General features: G+C 46.7%; 1 protein-coding gene across 1 annotated transcript in view; it reads right to left on the bottom strand.

Moving 5' to 3' along the window:
- The window catches only part of LOC147009983 (uncharacterized), a 50,107-nt gene that overhangs the window by 13,178 nt on the left and 19,011 nt on the right, over positions 1-17,918 (bottom strand). Inside the window, exons 2-6 of the mRNA XM_085861218.1 lie at positions 13,788-13,922; positions 12,291-12,434; positions 10,700-12,129; positions 4,232-4,286; positions 3,778-3,918 (exon numbers count right to left, since the gene is read on the bottom strand). Of these exons, the coding sequence (XP_085717344.1) occupies positions 3,778-3,918; positions 4,232-4,286; positions 10,700-12,129; positions 12,291-12,434; positions 13,788-13,917 (1,900 nt within the window). The 5' untranslated portion in view covers positions 13,918-13,922. The remainder of the gene's footprint in view (positions 1-3,777; positions 3,919-4,231; positions 4,287-10,699; positions 12,130-12,290; positions 12,435-13,787; positions 13,923-17,918) is intronic.

The following is a 17,918-nucleotide window of genomic DNA, read 5'->3' as shown; positions in this document are numbered from 1 at the left end:
ACCTTTCTCAAAAACACCCACCTGACCTTTTTCCCTCAACTCTCCCCCTCATTCACCCTCCTCAAAGTCGCCACCCCTCCTCATCCACAAAGCTGCCTCCTTCCCCTGCCCTCTCATCACTCCACCTCCTCAAATGCCTTCTGCCCCCTCTCTTGCCCCCCCTCACCCCCAACACCCCAGCGCCTTTTCTCCTCATCCGCCCCCCTCCCCAAGCTATTCTACAATCCCCCACACTCTTTCAACAACTCTCCTTACCTCCCCCCCCTTCCTCACTTGTCCTACTCTTCCCCTCCCCTCCCCTCCCATCACCTGCACCCAAAGCCTCCTCCCTCCCTCTTCAGGGTCTCCAAGCAGCCATCAAACTTCGAGACTAGTCTCCCATCGCTACTTTCTCCAACATCAACTCATCCTGGGAATTCTTTCAAAGAAACTTGCTCTCCCTCATGCACAGAATTATCCCCTCTTGTCTTCAGTTGTCCAACCCTTACGCCCACCCATGGTTCACTAAAGCTTGTGGCGAGGCAGTTGTCCTGAAACAACTTACCTTTGCCTCATGGAAAGCAAACCCAACTGAGGGTAATCTCAGTTCCTTCTATAATGCTCAGAACAAGTGTGTATCTACCCTCAGGAGAGACAGAAAACTCCATCTTTCTTAGCTCAAGTCTGAACTCTCAAACCTCTCTCCAAATCCTGGTGGCATCTAATCAAATCTGTTTCTGGTGGATGCCCCCCCACCCCCATTCCCTCCCTTACCTCAAATGGCCGCACTGCTGATACCGCATGTGAAAAAGCTGAATGCCTAAACTCAGTGTTTGCATCGCACTCTTGTGTCCGAAACCCATCACTTTCTGCACCCACCTTACCCAGTCGCACTCAACTGTCCCTGCACTCTGTGTCATTTTCTCCTGACAAGGTGGAGAGCTTGCTGTCAAACCTCGACTCAGATTCTGTAACCAGTCCAGACGGCATCAGCCATCGTGTCCTAAAAACCTGCTCCTCTGCTCTTGCTCACCCTCTCTCTGTTCGATTCACCCTCTCATTTGCTCAAGGTCATCTGCCATCTGCTTGGAAATCAGCAAATATTATTGCCCTGCATAAAAAGGTGCAAAAACAGATGCCTGCAACTGCAGACCAATCAGCCTTCTCCAAATCATCAGCAAAGTTATGGAATCCATTATCGCTTTAGACATTAAATCCTTCCTCTTCTCCAATGGCCTGATTTCCGAATCATCAATTTGGTTTCAGACCAGGTCACTCTACCCTGGATATGCTGCTTCTGCTCTCCCAACAATGGATCATCCTCAATGCCGGACATATAATCAGAGCCATACCCATAGACATATCACATGCTTTTGACACGGTTTGGCACCTTGCCCTGCTCACCAAACTCTTTTCCTACGGTATCCAAGGCCATATCCACCCATGGCTCGCAGATTTCCTCTCCTGTCGCGTCAACGTGTGGCCCTAAATGGAGTTCTTTCATCCCCTCTTCCTGTCCAGCCTGGAGTTCCTCAAGGCAGTGTTCTGGGCCCTGTTCTTTTTCTGGTTTTCATCAACAATCTCTCCGACTCTCTGGAAAATCCTCTTTATCTCTTTGCTGATGACTTCACCCTCTGTTGTACCATCTGTCATCCCTCAGACCGGCAAGAAACAGCTTCTTCGCTCACTGCAGATCTGGATAAAATCACAAACTGGTCCAACACGTGGAACATGCCTTTCAATCGGATAAATCTCATACTCTCACCATGTCTCTCCGAAAGGACCATTTGGAACCCCCCCCCTTTCCACTTTATCAACAATCCTCTGGAAGAAGTCCTTTCTTTCAAGCTTCTGCAACTCACTATCTGCCATGATCTTTCTTGGCCACATTTTCAACCTGGCCTCCAAAGCCAGTTGCCGACTGGGAATCCTTTGTCATGCAAAGTCCTTCCTCGGCCCACCTGAGCTCCTGACCACATACAAAGCTTTCGTCCACAGCCTGATGGAGTACTGCTCTCCCCTCTGGGCTGGTGCTCCTGCCTCCCACCTTTCTCGGCTTCACGCAGTGGAAACCAAGGCATTTCGGATCATTGGCATCTCCCGTGATGAGTCGGAGTCTTTGGGCCTCTCACTCTCTCACCGCAGTCAGGTCGGTGGTCTTTCTGTCTTCTACCAACTGCTCTCGGTCTCGCCCCCCCTGCCCCCCTCCCCCCCCCGCGCTCTCTGCGATTTGTCCCTACCATATTTCCGCAGGGCACTCAAGGTCCGCCAACAATCCCCTTCTGGTAAAGCTACCAAAATCACGAATCACTGCTCACCTCACTCTTTCATTCCTCTTTTTCCCCATATTTGGAATAAACTCCCTCACTGTTCAATCCCATCCTTCCCTCCAGGCCTTCAAAACAGCTGTTCACCACCACCTATCGTCCCCATCCAAATCCTCGATCTTTTCTACCCGTTAATCCACCTCAAACCCACCTTCTTCAAATTCCCTGCTTTCCTTCCTGAAAGTCCCTGTAATGTCCATCTTGTATACCCCATGTTCCCTGCCCCATCCCTCTTCCTTCCACAAATCTCCTAATGTCTCTGTTCCCCACTGGCTTGTGCTTCCCATGCTCCTGTTGTCTCATGCCCCCATTGCTGTGTGTTAGCTCTCATATGAGCCTTGACAAGGTATACAAAAAAGGGGGTCATTCACATGGTAGATATGCAAAAAGAGGGGGTGGGGTGGAGGAGATAACTTGAGTTAATTATTTTCTCGACACACAGGTGAGGGTGGGATGACGATGTAGGGTTAAGGAGAATGGGGATGAGAAGGGTCGGGATGAGAATGGGGATGAGGAGAATGGAGATGAGGAGGAGATGAGGAGAATGGGGATGAGGAAAATGGGGAGTTTGGGGGGGGGGGTAAAAACTCCATCATTATGCATCGGTTTGAACAAATCCTTGAAACTAAATCCCCAACTCATGCACAATGCTAACAGAAGAACATTGGAAAGCATCTTCGGTCGAGCATTTTAACTCCACCCGGTATTGATTCAACAGCTGAGCGGGATTTGAACTCAGGAACCCTGGGATACCAAGCTGGCCACCCCTTAACCATCAAACCAAACACCAAGCAAAAGGTAGTCCAACAATTATCAGCTAATTTAGCCGCCATCAAGTCATTCTTCAACAAAAGGAGGGCAAACAAAATCATGTGAATGGAAAGGTCATCAGTTCCTGGTGAAAACACCTTGTGAGCAAAAAGGCTCAACGAAACGCCCCAACCGAGTGTGTGTGACAAACAGCTGCTGCTCATGGATTCTGTAAATCCTACAAGAGACAAACAAACCAGCACTTTTGTGACGTCATTCATATTTTAACCAAACACTCCTGGCCAAAACAACCAAGTGTAATGGGTATCAGCCATCAGGCCATCGCCTTCTCACATAATTCACTCGGTAATCACCTTCCAGAGGTTAAAAAATAATAATAATAAATAGACATGACTGTAATGAACGATTCCACCATGGCTTAGAACACTGAACAAAGCAGATGCACTTCAAACACCGATAAGGGCGCAAGTTCGACTGCGTCACCCAACGGGGTCCGATGTATTATATCAGGAACAACACCGAAGGTTTTATATCCATTGGGACGAAGAAGCTGAGCAAGGACAAGCAGCGAGCAACGTCGAGCTTGGTTTAAATCACGATAATCCGACACGTTTGGGGGATGTTCGAGCATCCGAAAAGGAGAGTCATGGTTTGGGGTAAAAGGCCGATTTTAACATTGTGGAGTCCCACCAGCACTCACCACCATCACCACCACCACCACCACCACGAACAAGACGATAAATAAATAAATTCGGCAAGGCCTTACTGTCTTCTCTCGTTTGTCTTTGCACAATTGTTCTTGCGTCATAGACGTGGCGTGGCGTGACGTCACAGTGTCGACCTCACCACCGGGGTCTTGGACCTGGAGCGAAAGTTTTTTTTTTAAGACTTGAACCTCAGTTCCATGACCTTCCACGAGAGTTGTGCGAAGAACACGACGTCAGAACGGGAAACTCGAGCAACACGGGAAGGATACCTTGAAGTTCCCTCGGATTATCCTTTAACCCGCCGTCATATTGCTTTATCGGCCGGATGGGACACGGTGGAGAATTTTTATTTTTTTTTAATTTTTCTTGGTTTCACTTCGAGTTCACGTTTCACACAGAATCTCCAGCTCCCGATGACGACTCGGATGTGGAAATCGGTCGTCAAACCTTCAAACGGTCGCCTCAGATGATCATAACGCAAGTTTACGGTTAACTGCGAACACTGAGAAGAGATGAAAAGAATACGGAAGGCGATAAAAGAAGGGGAAGGAAAATGCTCACGAAGCCTATGTTAAAGAAACCAGGCCTTGGGCGGGAAAACAAGGCCTTCCGGTCGTTTTTCACAACACCCGTCCTTCCCTTCCAGTGCGACATTCGCAGTTTTAGAATCGATTTTTTTTTCTAAGACCTACAAAGCCTTATGTTACAAACTTTTAATGAAGAGTTAATTGAAGTTATATTGCACTATGAGAGAGAATGTTCTGAAACATAAAGGAAAAAAAAAGACGCATTCCAGGCACCGCCGTTAAAAGCGCCACCAGTTACACCGTACATAATTCATCACGCGACGACGGCACACCGCACTCAAAATTACACGTACGTTGTAGTGATTCTCATTCTTCACAGCACACATATGTGTGTCGAGAACGCGGATTTCCACAAATCGTCTTCCGTTTGAGGGTTAATGGTTCATCTATTGATCGTTGGCATGCGGAGACTCAAGATCGGGGCCTCTCACGGGAAGGTGTTGTGTTGGCCGCGCTCTGCACCTGACGTCATTATTTCAAAGTCCGCAATGTTTGCTCCAATTGGACGAAACGTGGGTATATTCAGCATGGCCTTCCGTGATTGGTTTAGAAATGTATTACGTTCTGGCTTGTTTGTAAGGTCGATGCTTATTGGTCAGAATGAATTATCGATGCTGAGTGTTGTTTTATAAGAATTTTTTTTAATGGCAGACATCAAGAGTGGGTTTGAGTGATTACGAGTACGACGGCGATTATACAACGAGTCATTCGGAATTTTCAGCAATTAAGTTAGAGTTTTCAAAAACAAGCTCAAATGAGCTAAGATCCTCATCCTCTTAATGATGACGTCATAAAAACGAATATGACGTCATTGTGATGTATCAGGTTTGCGATAAATTATTATCTGTGCTCATGCCCGGCTTGATTCCCACAAACAAAATTCAAACAGCTTGCCTAGTTTCAGAGATAATGGTCGAGGCGATTTCCATTAGCGGCGATATTATGACGTCAACTTTTTTTCTCGGAAGAATTTCCAAAATCGGAGACGGTTACTTCCTGCGCTTGGGCTTTCTGCATATACATGGCAAGTTTCACGAAGATCCGATGAAAACTCTGGGTTGTGAAACAAAAAATATGAATGATGTCATAAAAATTGATATGACGTCATAGCGATGTATCATATGTGCGGTCATTCATCTCTGCTAATGCCCTGTTCGATTCCCACAAACAGAATTCAAAAAGCTTGCCTAGTTTGGGAGATAATTTTTTCGGCGATTTCCATTAGCGGAGATATTTTGACGTCATAACTTTTTTTTCGAGGAGGAATTTTTAAAATCGGAGGTTACTGTCTGCGCAGAGTATTTTTACATATATATGCCGAGTTTCAGGAAGTTTCGACGAAACCTGGAGGCTGTGAAACAAAAAAGTCCTCAAGAAGAAGATGAAGAACAACAACGTGAGTCAGATTTAGAGATCCTCCACGAGGATCTAAAAACGTTTTCAGTCAAAAAGCAAGTTCAGTTAGAGGGCTTCCAACCCATTCGCCGTTTCAGAAATGGCGTCATATGGCAGTGGCTGAAATGGCCTTTGTGGCTCTCACAATAAACAGGGCACTGATTGGTAAAAGCACCATACCGTCATATTGGGATGACAAGAATTACTCGCAGTCAACCCCAATGTTTTCAAGGACATTCACTAAGGATAGATTTTTACTGCTGCTGTCCACTCTTCACTGGCTGGAGGATGAAGGGGAACTTCCAGGTGAAGTGCCCAAGGTAACTGGAGAGTAGCTGGAGGACCTTGTTTTGTGTGATGTGGTGTTTGTGTATTGGTGTGTTACGTAACTAATGAGAGACATTATTACAACTGCTACTTAATAAATGCTGGCAGTGATGACTGGTTCAGCCATTTCAGAGAAGACTTTTGAAGGTTTTCTTTTTTTTAAACAATATGGCTGCCGAATCACATGACTGAAGACATCAAAAAAAAAAATTTGTGGACCATTTTATCCAGAGATGACCCTCAAAAATTTTTATACTGATTGGATGTGTCGTTCTACATATGCAATAATGTCATAATGAAGGCACCTATAATGTCATTAAAATATATATATATATCACACTCATTCCCCATGATGAGTACTTGCCGTGTGCCAAGTTTCAATTTTTTTTCCTTGGTGCGGTTTCAGATACAGAGGTCCAAAGTTTTTCCATTTTTCTCATATGGCTGCCACACCACGTGACTTATGACATCATATTATCATTGAAACATTCGACATGAGTAGTCGCACCGATGGTGAAAACTCTCTCTCAATCTGACAAGGAGATGTGGTTTTTCTCCACTATAATTTATTACACGTCCGCATGTAATATGTAGATTTTCCCCCAATCCATATTCCCTGTGGTTTAGAATAAAAAAAAAATCAGCCATTTGTTGCTTCGGTCAGTTGTATCTCTTTCCATAATCCGAGTTTGATTTGATGTTTAATCAAATTTACAATTATTGGTGTAAGTGAGTAGGATAGCCTCGAGGTACGCACACACACCTCCGAGTCATCAACCTGGTGTTTTCGCAAGCAGGATTAGGCATTAAAAGCGTGTGTCGTCTCTCAGATGGATGTTAAGCTGGAGGATCCGACTGTCAGCACCGGTCGTTGGCAGACATGAACTATCCCAAGGTATATACTATTTCTCGAAGAGTTGGAGTGTCATCGCCGGTACCCTGAACAAGTCACAATTTCCTGCCTAAACTGCGGATAGTGAGTGGTGCCGTCTTCTTGGACACCTCGACGCCAAGCTGCACCGCTTGTTATCTCCAAGCGTGGTTGTCTGGTTCAGCAGCTCATACACCTATAAACAAATTCATGTTCGCACATTGCTGGTCATCAACAATCTTCGTTTACGAAGGGCAACCACAAACATACCAGTTTGTACTTGCATCGAGGAAATGAAAGAATTATGAAGAAAGCCTGAAATGTCATTCAATGATCTTTTATTCCAGTCGGGGGGTAAAGGAGCGTGGGAGATGGATGGCGGTTGAGAAATACAAGGAACAAAGAAAAGAAAAAGAAAGAAAGAAAATTATTCTACATTATTCAACATTCCAATACCTTCACACAAATTTTGTGGCAAAACAACAACAACAAAAACACCGAAAATCTGCACATTGAATAAATTTACATTTTGCTCTCGGAAATTTACTCGAAGCTCAATGGTGTGACGTTAACTGAAACTTTAAAAGTTCAAACACTAAATAAACAAGCAAAACAAAAACTGAGGGGTAGGGAAAAGGGGGGCAGGGGGCAGGAAGAAGAAGAAGAAGAAGAAGAAGAAGAAGAAGGAATATCACCCACCGCACTGGAAGTGCAAAAGACTTCAACCACACAACATAACCCTAACAACTTTCATTTGAACTCGCGACGCCATTTTGGACGATCTTCAAAGCCTCAAATATGGCGAAGCGGCGACAGATGTGACGTATTCACCATCAGAGAACTAAGAAATCACATCTCACCCCCCCCCCCCTCAATGGTCTTGGCTGAAATGTCAAGAGAAAATATGAAACATTTTTTGTTGTGGAATCAGTTCAAACAAAATAAAACAAAAAAAAAGTGATAACGATGCACGATAGCCGTGGATAACTCAAGTATCAGATTGCAGTCATTAACGGGAGCAGCAGCAGGAGGATGAAAATTAAAATTACCAAAACGGTCAAGTTAAAACATCATCAGACATGTCATTGGAGATGATTTTGGAGTAGTAACAGGTGAACAAACCTGAACGATACTCGCTCTACCTGTAGGTTTTTTCCGTGGTAACGGGTTGTTTCACGGCGAGTGCTTCCAGGGTCGGCTTTGAAGCATCGAGGGTAATGCACGTGGACATGTGAATGGTTTCACCAAGTGCGGAAACGATTAAAATCATTTAGAACGATCACAAAACGATCACCGAGTTCAATGCAGGAGGCAATCGCAATCACTCCCCAGCATGGACAGTCGGAGCACCAGAAAGTGCCAAAGGATTGTTTATTTTTATTTTTATTTTATTTTTCTGTTTCAACGTAACACAGATCTTCAGTGTTCAAACTAAACCTGGTGTTTTTTTTCATAATGTAAGCAACTCACCGCAGCTGGTATTACAAAGTAACAATTTCAATACTACAGTACATCGCAATTAATTATGTTCTTATAATAACAATAGATTGTTCAAAACAAACAAACAAAAAGTTTCAGATTATCTACAAACAAGGCCGATTTGCATCGTTGCACGTGTGTGTGTGTGTGTGTGTGTGTGTGTGTGTGTGTGTGTGTGTGTGTGTGTGTGTGTGTGTGTGTGTGTGTGTGTGTGTGTGTGTGTGTGTATGTGTGTGTGTATGTGTGTGTATGTAAAACATTACAACACCGGATCAAGTACATGTCAAAACAGAAGAAAATGGGGCAAATCCCCCAATGACAGACATCATGAAGAGCAAATAATCAGAATTCATGGGGAATACGAGATGCAGCAAATATTTGCATACATAATATGTCGAAACACCCAGTTTATCAGAAATAGGATTCATTCTTCACACATTGTAACTCTGAGATTCCTTTTGTAATCGTTAAAACGATGAACGCGTTTCCTTGTTGCCAATTGTGCAGAAACAAGGCGACGTTTGCCTCGGCAGGTAATGTCGGTGTAATCGAAAGCAGGTGAAAGCGTGAATTCATGAGAAATGGAAGAGAATACATTGAACTATGTTCAAAAAAAAAAAAACTACTCAACATGCATGGACAATGTAGACATAATAATTAATTGATCAACAAATTATTTTGAGGCCAAATACTCAATGACAGGGCGTACCGTAACGAGCTGAAAAATTTTGCATCGACGGGGAGTGTATAAACCATATAACGGGAGTTTCTGTATTTATAGGGGGGGGCATATCCCGCATACGGTGGGTGAAAGGGGGGCGTATCCCGCATACGGTGGGCAGAGAGGGGGGCGTATCCCGCATACGGTGGGCAGAGAGGGGGCGTATCCCGCATACGGTGGGCAGAGAGGGGGCGTATCCCGCATATGGTGGGCAGAGAGGGGGGCGTATGCCGCATACGGTGGGCAGAGAGGGGGCGTATCCCGCATACGGTGGGCAGAGAGGGGGCGTATCCCGCATATGGTGGGCAGAGAGGGGGGCGTATGCCGCATACGGTGGGCGGAGAGGGGGGGTGTATCCGCATATGGTAGGCGGAGAGGGGGGCGTATCCCATACCGGGTGGTGTATCCCTTAATGGGTGGGGGGGGGTAATCACACGTATGGGGTGGCACATACCACAGAAGGGGGAGCGCATCGCGTCAATGGGGGTGTATGACATGATACAGGGCCCATTGCTAATCAAAAGATGGGGGCACATCACGTATACTGGGCACCTTGCATAAATAGGGTGCATCATGACGAGTCAAGAAGCAGGGGGGGGAGGGGGAGCTGTCATGTATACAGGGTGTATCACAAGTCAAGAAACTTTTTCTTGGTGATGACTAAACTTTGGAGGGGTCGCCACTCCGACACAGGCTACTCACTTCAAGGCGAGCAGGAATTTGTAATTTGTTTTGGGTGTCCCCGAAAGTTTGCCTATTTTTCACGAAAGACACCATTAGATCTTTATCGTCCATCAACGACTAGTGCTGACAGACGGGTCCTCCGGTTTAGGTTCCATCCGATGAATGAATTTGTATTTCGTTTAGCGTGCTGGGAATACCTCTCCGACTCTTGGTGAAGGACACCGTAGGTTTTATAACGTACACCAACTCATGCTGACAGTTGGGCGCCCAGTTTATCGTCCATCCGATGGACGGTGCAAACAGACGCCTCGCGCTGCTTGCAAAATACCAAGACAACAGTTTATAACTGGGTCGAGAGTCAACCACAGGCTCGACAGCTCTTGAGGTGAGTGTGCGGACCTCTCGACCATCCTGCCTACCAGCGTATGTACAATATAGAGCGGCAACCAGATGATAATGATAACATCACATTTTCTTGTGACAAAGCGCAAATAATAAACTCGAGTGACGTAAGCTCGAGTACTTTCCTTGTTCATAGCTCTTCTTTTTTATCCCCCCCCCCCCCACTTGCTTCCAAAGGCCATTTGAATTGACCAATAAAGGCAGTAAGTAATAAGGCATGCCATTAAAATATTCAAATGAGCCAGTGGAAGAGCATTGAATGAGATATTTTTGGTGTACCTAGTCATTTCGTTGATTTTACAGTTTCCACTTTTTAAGCCCACGCAACCCTTCCCCCACGGAAAATAAAAATCTGATCGTTTGCCCTCTTTCAAATTACAAAGTCACGCATGTCGTTGTAGAAAAAAAAGAAAAAAAAAGAAGAACAATCGCATCACATCAAGGGCTCAGCCCGACTCTTCTTCGTTGTTTGCCACCCTTTTACGCTCCATTGCCCGTCGCACCCTGTCGTGGGACTTGACGTGCTTCTCGAGCACGGATTTCCGGCTGAAGGCATTCCCGCACTCTTTGCAGATGTACGGCTTCAAACCAGAGTGGCAACCCAGGTGGATGTCAAGGACGTTCTTGCGGCAAAAGCGTTTGCCACACTCGGCACACTCGAACGGCTTTTCGCCAGTGTGACACCGTATGTGCGTCACCAGGCCGGATTTCTGGTGGAAGGTCCGACCGCACTCCAGGCACGCAAACGGCCGTTCGCCGGTGTGATACCTGATGTGCGTCATCAAGTCCCACTTCCGGTGAAACGATTTGCCGCATTTGTCGCATTTGAATTTCCGTTCGTCGTTGTGATATTTCATGTGCATCATCAAATCCCATTTCCGGTGAAAACCCTTATTGCATTCCATGCACTTGAATCGCCTCTCTTTTGTCTGACTAGGAGGTTTTTCGCCTGAATGTAATCTCCGATGGCTCACCAGGCCGGAATTCTTGTTGAAGGCTCTGCCGCAAACTTCACACTTGTACGGCCTTTCGCCGGTGTGCAGTCTCCGATGAACTACGAGGCCCGATTTCAGGTGAAAAGCTTTGTTGCATTCCGTGCATTTGTGGGGTCGAGGGCGTTCACCGTCGATGTGACACTTGAGGTGTTGCGCGAGGTTTGACTTGAACATGAACGCCTTGCCACACTCCTTACACTTGAAAGGTTTTTCGCCCGTGTGGATCTTGCAATGAGTCAAGAGGTGAAATTTGCGCATGAACGTTTTGCCACACTCGCTACACTTGAAAGGCCTCTCCCCAGAATGGGACCGGGCGTGCATCATCAAACCCGATTTCTGGTGAAATGCTTTACCGCAATCCAAGCACTCGAAAGGCCGTTCACCGGTGTGATACCTCATATGAGTGACCAGACGGGACTTGTGTGGGAACGTCTCGCCACATTCCTCACAATCGTACAGCGTTTCGCCTGTATGGTACCGCATGTGTGTGACCAAACCAGACTTGTTGGGGAATGTCGCTCCGCAATTGGTGCACATGTGTAGATTGGACTCGATCTCTCCTGTGTGATATTCCAGGTGTTTGGTGAAATTGCACTGGCTCATGAAACCCTTCCCACAGTCCTCACACTCAAAGGGCCTTTTACCCGAGTGGCACTTCATGTGTGTCCACAAGCGATACTTGTTGAAAAAAGTCTTACCGCACAGGTTACATTCGGTTTTGGCATCCTCGTATGCATCGTTCACCAGCACCACAACAGTCTGTGTCGGCTGCATTTCCATGGGCTTGGAATACAGATGGCAGCTTCGTACTGTGTCCGTGACTAATGGAACACCGTCTGAGCTCGTGCCGTCATTTTCTGGGATATCCAACTGCACTTCCAACTCTGTGGGCGTACGCGCGCGCACACACGGTAACATTTTACATCATTAGGTTTGCAATTGACAAATGTTGAATCGACGAGAAAAGTGCGATAAACTTGACGTAACTTCCGCCGTGAAATGCAGTGAAACAGGTCGCAAACGACGGTCGATATTTGCATCGTACCGATCTGAAAAGGTGATAATCTCTCTTCCTCCTCCTTCTGCACCACAACGGTATGAACGGCGAGATCGGAGCTGGATGTCGGCACGTCTTCGATGAAAGACAAGCCGCCGGCAGGCTCGTCGATCACATCTTCTCCACACTTTTCTATGGTTTGGTCGAAATCACACAAATCAAACACGTTATGAACAGACTGAAAATAACGTTTCCTCGAAGACATCCTTAACCAGACTCGGAGGCGGAATGGTTCGAGCGTACGCTCTGAGGCAATTAGGTCGGCGGTTCAAACCCGGTCCGAGTCATACTAAAGACTTAACAAAATGATATGTGCTGTTTCCTTGCTTGAAGTTCAGCATTTGAAAAAGGATAGAGTACGGACAAACAACCATAGGTTGGCATTCACAGCACATGCTTTGATAGGCCTAATGGTCTCCTCCTGTGTTGACGTTCCTTGAAAGGGAACGTATTAAAATCCATCAATGTTACAAAGTTCCTCACAATGTGCAGATTAGGGGAAATAAAATTCGCCTTTCTGTGCATTGAAATAAATAAATAAAGGAATAATAAAAAGCAAGACAATTCGCTTTCAAATTAATGGGACGATAAGATGGAGTGTGCCCACCAGTGAGCTGTTAAATCCAAGTTGGACAAACTATTGTCCTGGTGCTTCTCAAGCATGAAGTGGCATCATCACACACTATGTCATGCTTTATTGGAGGCCCTTTGGCCTGAGCGAAGGGAACGTAAAGCTGGGTATCCGTCTGACAGCACGAGCTCAGACTCAGGGGCATCAAAAGAAAAAACAACAGGTAGTCGGACCAAATAAAAAAATTCATGCCTGTTGCTCCACTGCTGGGAACGCCTTTGTAAGCCATCCAGTGCAATTCTTGCTAAGACACCGGTCGATTGCACAAACTCTCAAAATGGCAGGGTGACACGTTATTTATTTATAATTGCACGAGATAGTTACCTACAATTACTTCTAGGACAAAGCAATCTTCAAAAAAGGTGGATCTTTTTCTTTTTCAAAAAATCTCCGCCACCGAAGGTAGACAGACTTTATGTATTCACCCGTTTGTTTGTTTGCAAGCACAATATCTCAAAAGGTTAGGGATGGATTCAGACAAAGCTTGGTGGACAGGTTGGGTGTGTGACAAGGTCAAATTCATTCCATTTTGGTGAAGATCTGGATATGGGAATTGTTTAGTTTTTCAAGTGATTCTTCACCATCGAGATATGCGGCCAAAAACTATTTAATAGCGTGATATTTCAAAAAGTTGTGGACGAGTTGTGACAAAACTTGGTGGAGGAGTTGGTTAGGTGACAATAACAAGCCGATTCAATTTTGGTTCATGACCAGATCCAGATCCGAACGATAAGTGGGATCTAAAATGTAAACTGTTCAGCCTGGCGAAGGAATACACTCCACTAAGGCACTTTCCAGTTTAACAGGAGACCACTGGACAAATTATTATTATTATTATTACAATAAAACCTTACCAGCAATTGTTTCACCTTGTCCATTCACAGACAGCTCATATACTTCCACATTCAGGTTCTTGTGTGAAGCACCTGTGTCACCCACTTCCTCCAATGCACCTGTTGCGAGGTCAGAGTTCACTACCTCCATTGCACCTGCACAGACAGATAAGGCTGCTCCTTCATTAAGGCACATCCATACAGCAGTCAAAACTTGATCAAAATAATGTGACGATGTTTGAACAATTGAATGGTTTACCTATTTTTGGTTTCTTACAAACATTTATACACACTTGTCACCTCCCAGTTTGAATAAAGCGGAAAACAAATTAATCGCAAAAGTAAACAGGAACGGCACTCGGCAGAGCACACACCTCCACCAGGCTGAACACTTTACGTTTTGTATCCCACTGACAGGCTGGATCTGAATCTTCAAAATTTACAAGGAAATCAGACACAGGTGGAGACAAAAAATCATGCCTGCATGAACACCATACTAATTTATGTACACTAGATCCAAGGAAGAAAACGCAATGTTTTTATGCCTCTGCACCAAGGGTGCCGGAGGCATTATGTTTTCCTTCCTTCTGTCCGTCCGTATTTTCATTTACGCGATAACTCAAGAAGCAAATTGTAGAATTTCATCAAACTTGGTAAAAAGGTAAAGTAAGACAGGGCAATTAAGTGATTAGATTTTGGGCCAGATGTGATAAAGGTCAAGGTCAAACTCAGAAATTTTACTGTTTATGCCCGAACTCAAAAAATATTGGACAGAATTTCATCAAACTCAGTACAACGGTAAAGTAAGACAGGGCAATTAACTGATTAGATTTTTGGCCAGATGTGATAAAGGTCAAGGGTCAAAGATGTCAATACTCAAGTGTTTGTGCGGGAGAGCGGAGGCATACCCGTCGACTGTGCGCAGTCGAATTACACTCGTTTTTTAAATCTATTTTAAGTTTTTTTTCATTCTTCTTCTTCCCTTCAGGGGAGGGGGCATGGGCTTGGTTAAAAACACACACACATCAACCACACAACCCCCCTTGACGAGACCCCCACCAACAGCACTCCGTACACATGCACACAATCACCCATCAATGCTCAAACCCCTCTCTTTCCATAACTTTCAGGTCCCTATCTAATTCGAATTTAAACATATCTACATTTTCTGCTGCCACTACCTTTCCAGGGAGACCATTCCATGCATTAACTACTCTCTGAGTGAAAGTCCCCTGCCTCACTACCATCTTAACTCTTCTCTTATTTACTGTCAGGCTATGGCCCCTGGTTCTGTCACTGGCCAGATATGATAAAGCTCAAGGGTCAAATATGTCAATACTCAAGTGTTTGTGCGGGAGAGCGGAGGCAAACCCGTCGACTGTGCACAGTCGAATTACTCTCGTTTTTTAAATCTATTTTAAGTTTTTTTTCTTTCATCTTCTTCCCCTCAGGGGAGGGGGCATGGGCTTGGTTAAAAACACACACATGAACCACACAACCCCCCTTGACGAGACCCCCACCAACAGCACTCCGTACACATGCACACAATCACCCATCAATGCTCAAACCCGTCTCTTTCCAAAACTTCCAGGTACCTATCTAATTCGAATTTAAACATATTGTTGCGAAATCGCACCCGCCGGCGTGCGAACGGCCACGTAACTCGGATCGCGGCACGTCGCCCACCGGACGGACAATTCAGTCGTGACCCTCCGGGAACTATCGCCCGGAGCCAGTCACAGGTGGGCCTTTCGACCTCACCACAATCGTGCCAATCGGCCACCCGCGTTGGATAGGGTTGTTCGCCAAACTGGACCTACCTAAGTACCCACGCGGATGGTAAACCGGGCGATCGTACCTTGCCGCAGGTCGACTCTGGACACGAACCGCTTGGGCGGCCCGTTCCGTACTATCGGGATAACCGAGCGGTGTTATCGTCGACTTTGACGGTTCAGATTATTTACTGGTCGTTTTGCACCCACTACGAACCCTTTACGTGAAGCAGGATGGAGATTCAATTAGGAAAAGACGAAGCGAAACGGGAAAAAAGTTCACACAATGCACATTTATTTCCTGGCACAGGGAAAGCACGTATACACAGCCATACAGTCAAAATGCACATAAAGCAACCAAAACAACAAAAGCAACAACGACGCAGAGTTAATACCGACTACGCGCAAACACGGCAACACTTATGCAGTTTTACTTCACAGACGGCGCCAATACACATTTACACAAAAGCAAAGGAAAGAAGCCACCCTCATAGACAAGGAGGCAGACGGGCCCGTAGGTCAAATGTGCGTGGGACCTAGAGGAGCGGCCAGGTCTGCGAGACCGGGGGGGGGGTCTTACCCGCGACCTCGTGACGCGTTGGCGGGTGAGCCGCAAATGTGGCCGCGCGGCTGTGCCCCGAATCCGTGCTTCTTGGCGGGTTTCGTTGGCACGGCGTTCGAGGTGGGGTGGGAGTGGGGCCCCCTTTTGCACTATCTCAGCGCGGGGGAAAGGGAGATTGTTCATGCCCTGGGGGAGGGGAGTGGCTGGCTGGCTTGGGTCCCGCGACGAGACGAGCGATCCCCCACACCGTAACCTCGCCGTCCTTCTCGACTCGGACCCGAGCTCCCTTGACTGCAGTTCCACCGTGCGCACTCGCCTCAACTTCACCAATGCAACGCAACGCGTCCCCAACAGCCACTTCTCGACGACCCTCTCCAGGCAACTCCAGAACTCAGCTCTTCCTGCAACTCTTCTCAGTTCCGCACTCTCCTCACCCGACTGACTCGACTCTGCCACTCTCTTCGCCTTGCGTTCGCCTTTTTATAGGCGGGTAGGAGAAGCCAATATGCAAATATTCGGATCAGAATGACCTCGGGGCGGAGCCACGCTCGCCCATTGGTTGGAGGAAACGGGGGCGTGAACCTCCCCTGACCCTAGAATTTGCATATATCGACTTCACACACACGCGCCTGGAGGCAGGGCCAAGCCGCCCCGCGCTCGCTAATTGGACGGAGGAAAAGTGGGCGTGTAGCGTTTTTGATCCGAATTTCCCCTCGGAAAGGCCGCGATTCGCGCTCGCGGCTCGGTGCGTTTGGCACCAATCGCCGAACGGGCCCGAGACAGCCCGACATTCAGTGTTCACAGGTGGTGCGGGAATGGCCGTAGAAGGAGAGAGGTGAAGGTGGTGGAGGGTTTTCGGTGGTGGTTTGATGGTTATGGTGCCGTTTAGCAATGGCGGTGATGCGATGACGTGGGAGTGTAGATGGTGGCGGTGGCGTGGTTGTTGTGTGATGGCGGTTGAGACGTGGTTGGTTCAAAATAAAGATAGAACAGAAAAAATGGCTAACTCAAAGCGTCGCAGCCCGGATGAATCACATAAATTCCCTCTATACAACGGGTTTGGGCCAACTACACATGTACCTATGAAGATATCTCACCTGAGGGTCCTGAATGGTGGTTTGCGAATTTCCACAGCCGTAACACTACCCCCTCCCCTTTTTACAGACTCATCCCGCATCGTCAAATTTTCGTGTGCCATCATGTGTTGTTCTCCCCTAGTACGTTTTACCTTCGGATCTCTGAGTGCGACATTCATGGCATTCGTGTCCCCAAAATAAATAACCTGAGGGCTGAGTAACTTACTAAACAAACCCATTCACACGGACGACTTAAATAATATTGCCGGCGCTAGACAGACATGCCGGGGGCGCACTCAAATTTACAGTACATCTTAACACCTTAACTTACAATTTACACTAACCATGGCCCAGGATCAATGGACTCTGCAGGGAGCAAAACAAAAGTCAAAAGAAAACCGGTGCTTGGGCCGCCACTGCAGGCCCGTGTTGTAGCTGCCAACAGGACAGTTCTTGCAGCTTGCAAACTTGCGACAATCCTGGCGCACATGGCAATGAACAAGGGGGGGGGGGCAAAATGTAGCACAGAACAGGGGCAAAAAGAACCGCGGGTAGCAGGCATGGCATGGCAAAGGTAGCAGGCAAACACAGCCTGCAGAACAAGGTCGCTGCAGGCGAACACAGCCGGCAGACGATCCGACCGGCACAGGCCTTGCAGAAAACAGCTGCAGACAATCCGGCCGGTACAGGCCTTGCAGCAAAACACAGCCGGCCGATGAAGTTGGCCGGCACAGGCCTTGAA

Source organism: Eptatretus burgeri, chromosome 17 (genome assembly GCF_056783735.1).
Source record: "Eptatretus burgeri isolate ZD-2024b chromosome 17, Ebu_testis_v1, whole genome shotgun sequence".
Taxonomy (NCBI): domain Eukaryota; kingdom Metazoa; phylum Chordata; class Myxini; order Myxiniformes; family Myxinidae; genus Eptatretus; species Eptatretus burgeri.
The sequence above is the reverse complement of the archived record's forward strand: the minus strand, read 5'-3'. Positions and strand labels throughout refer to the sequence as shown.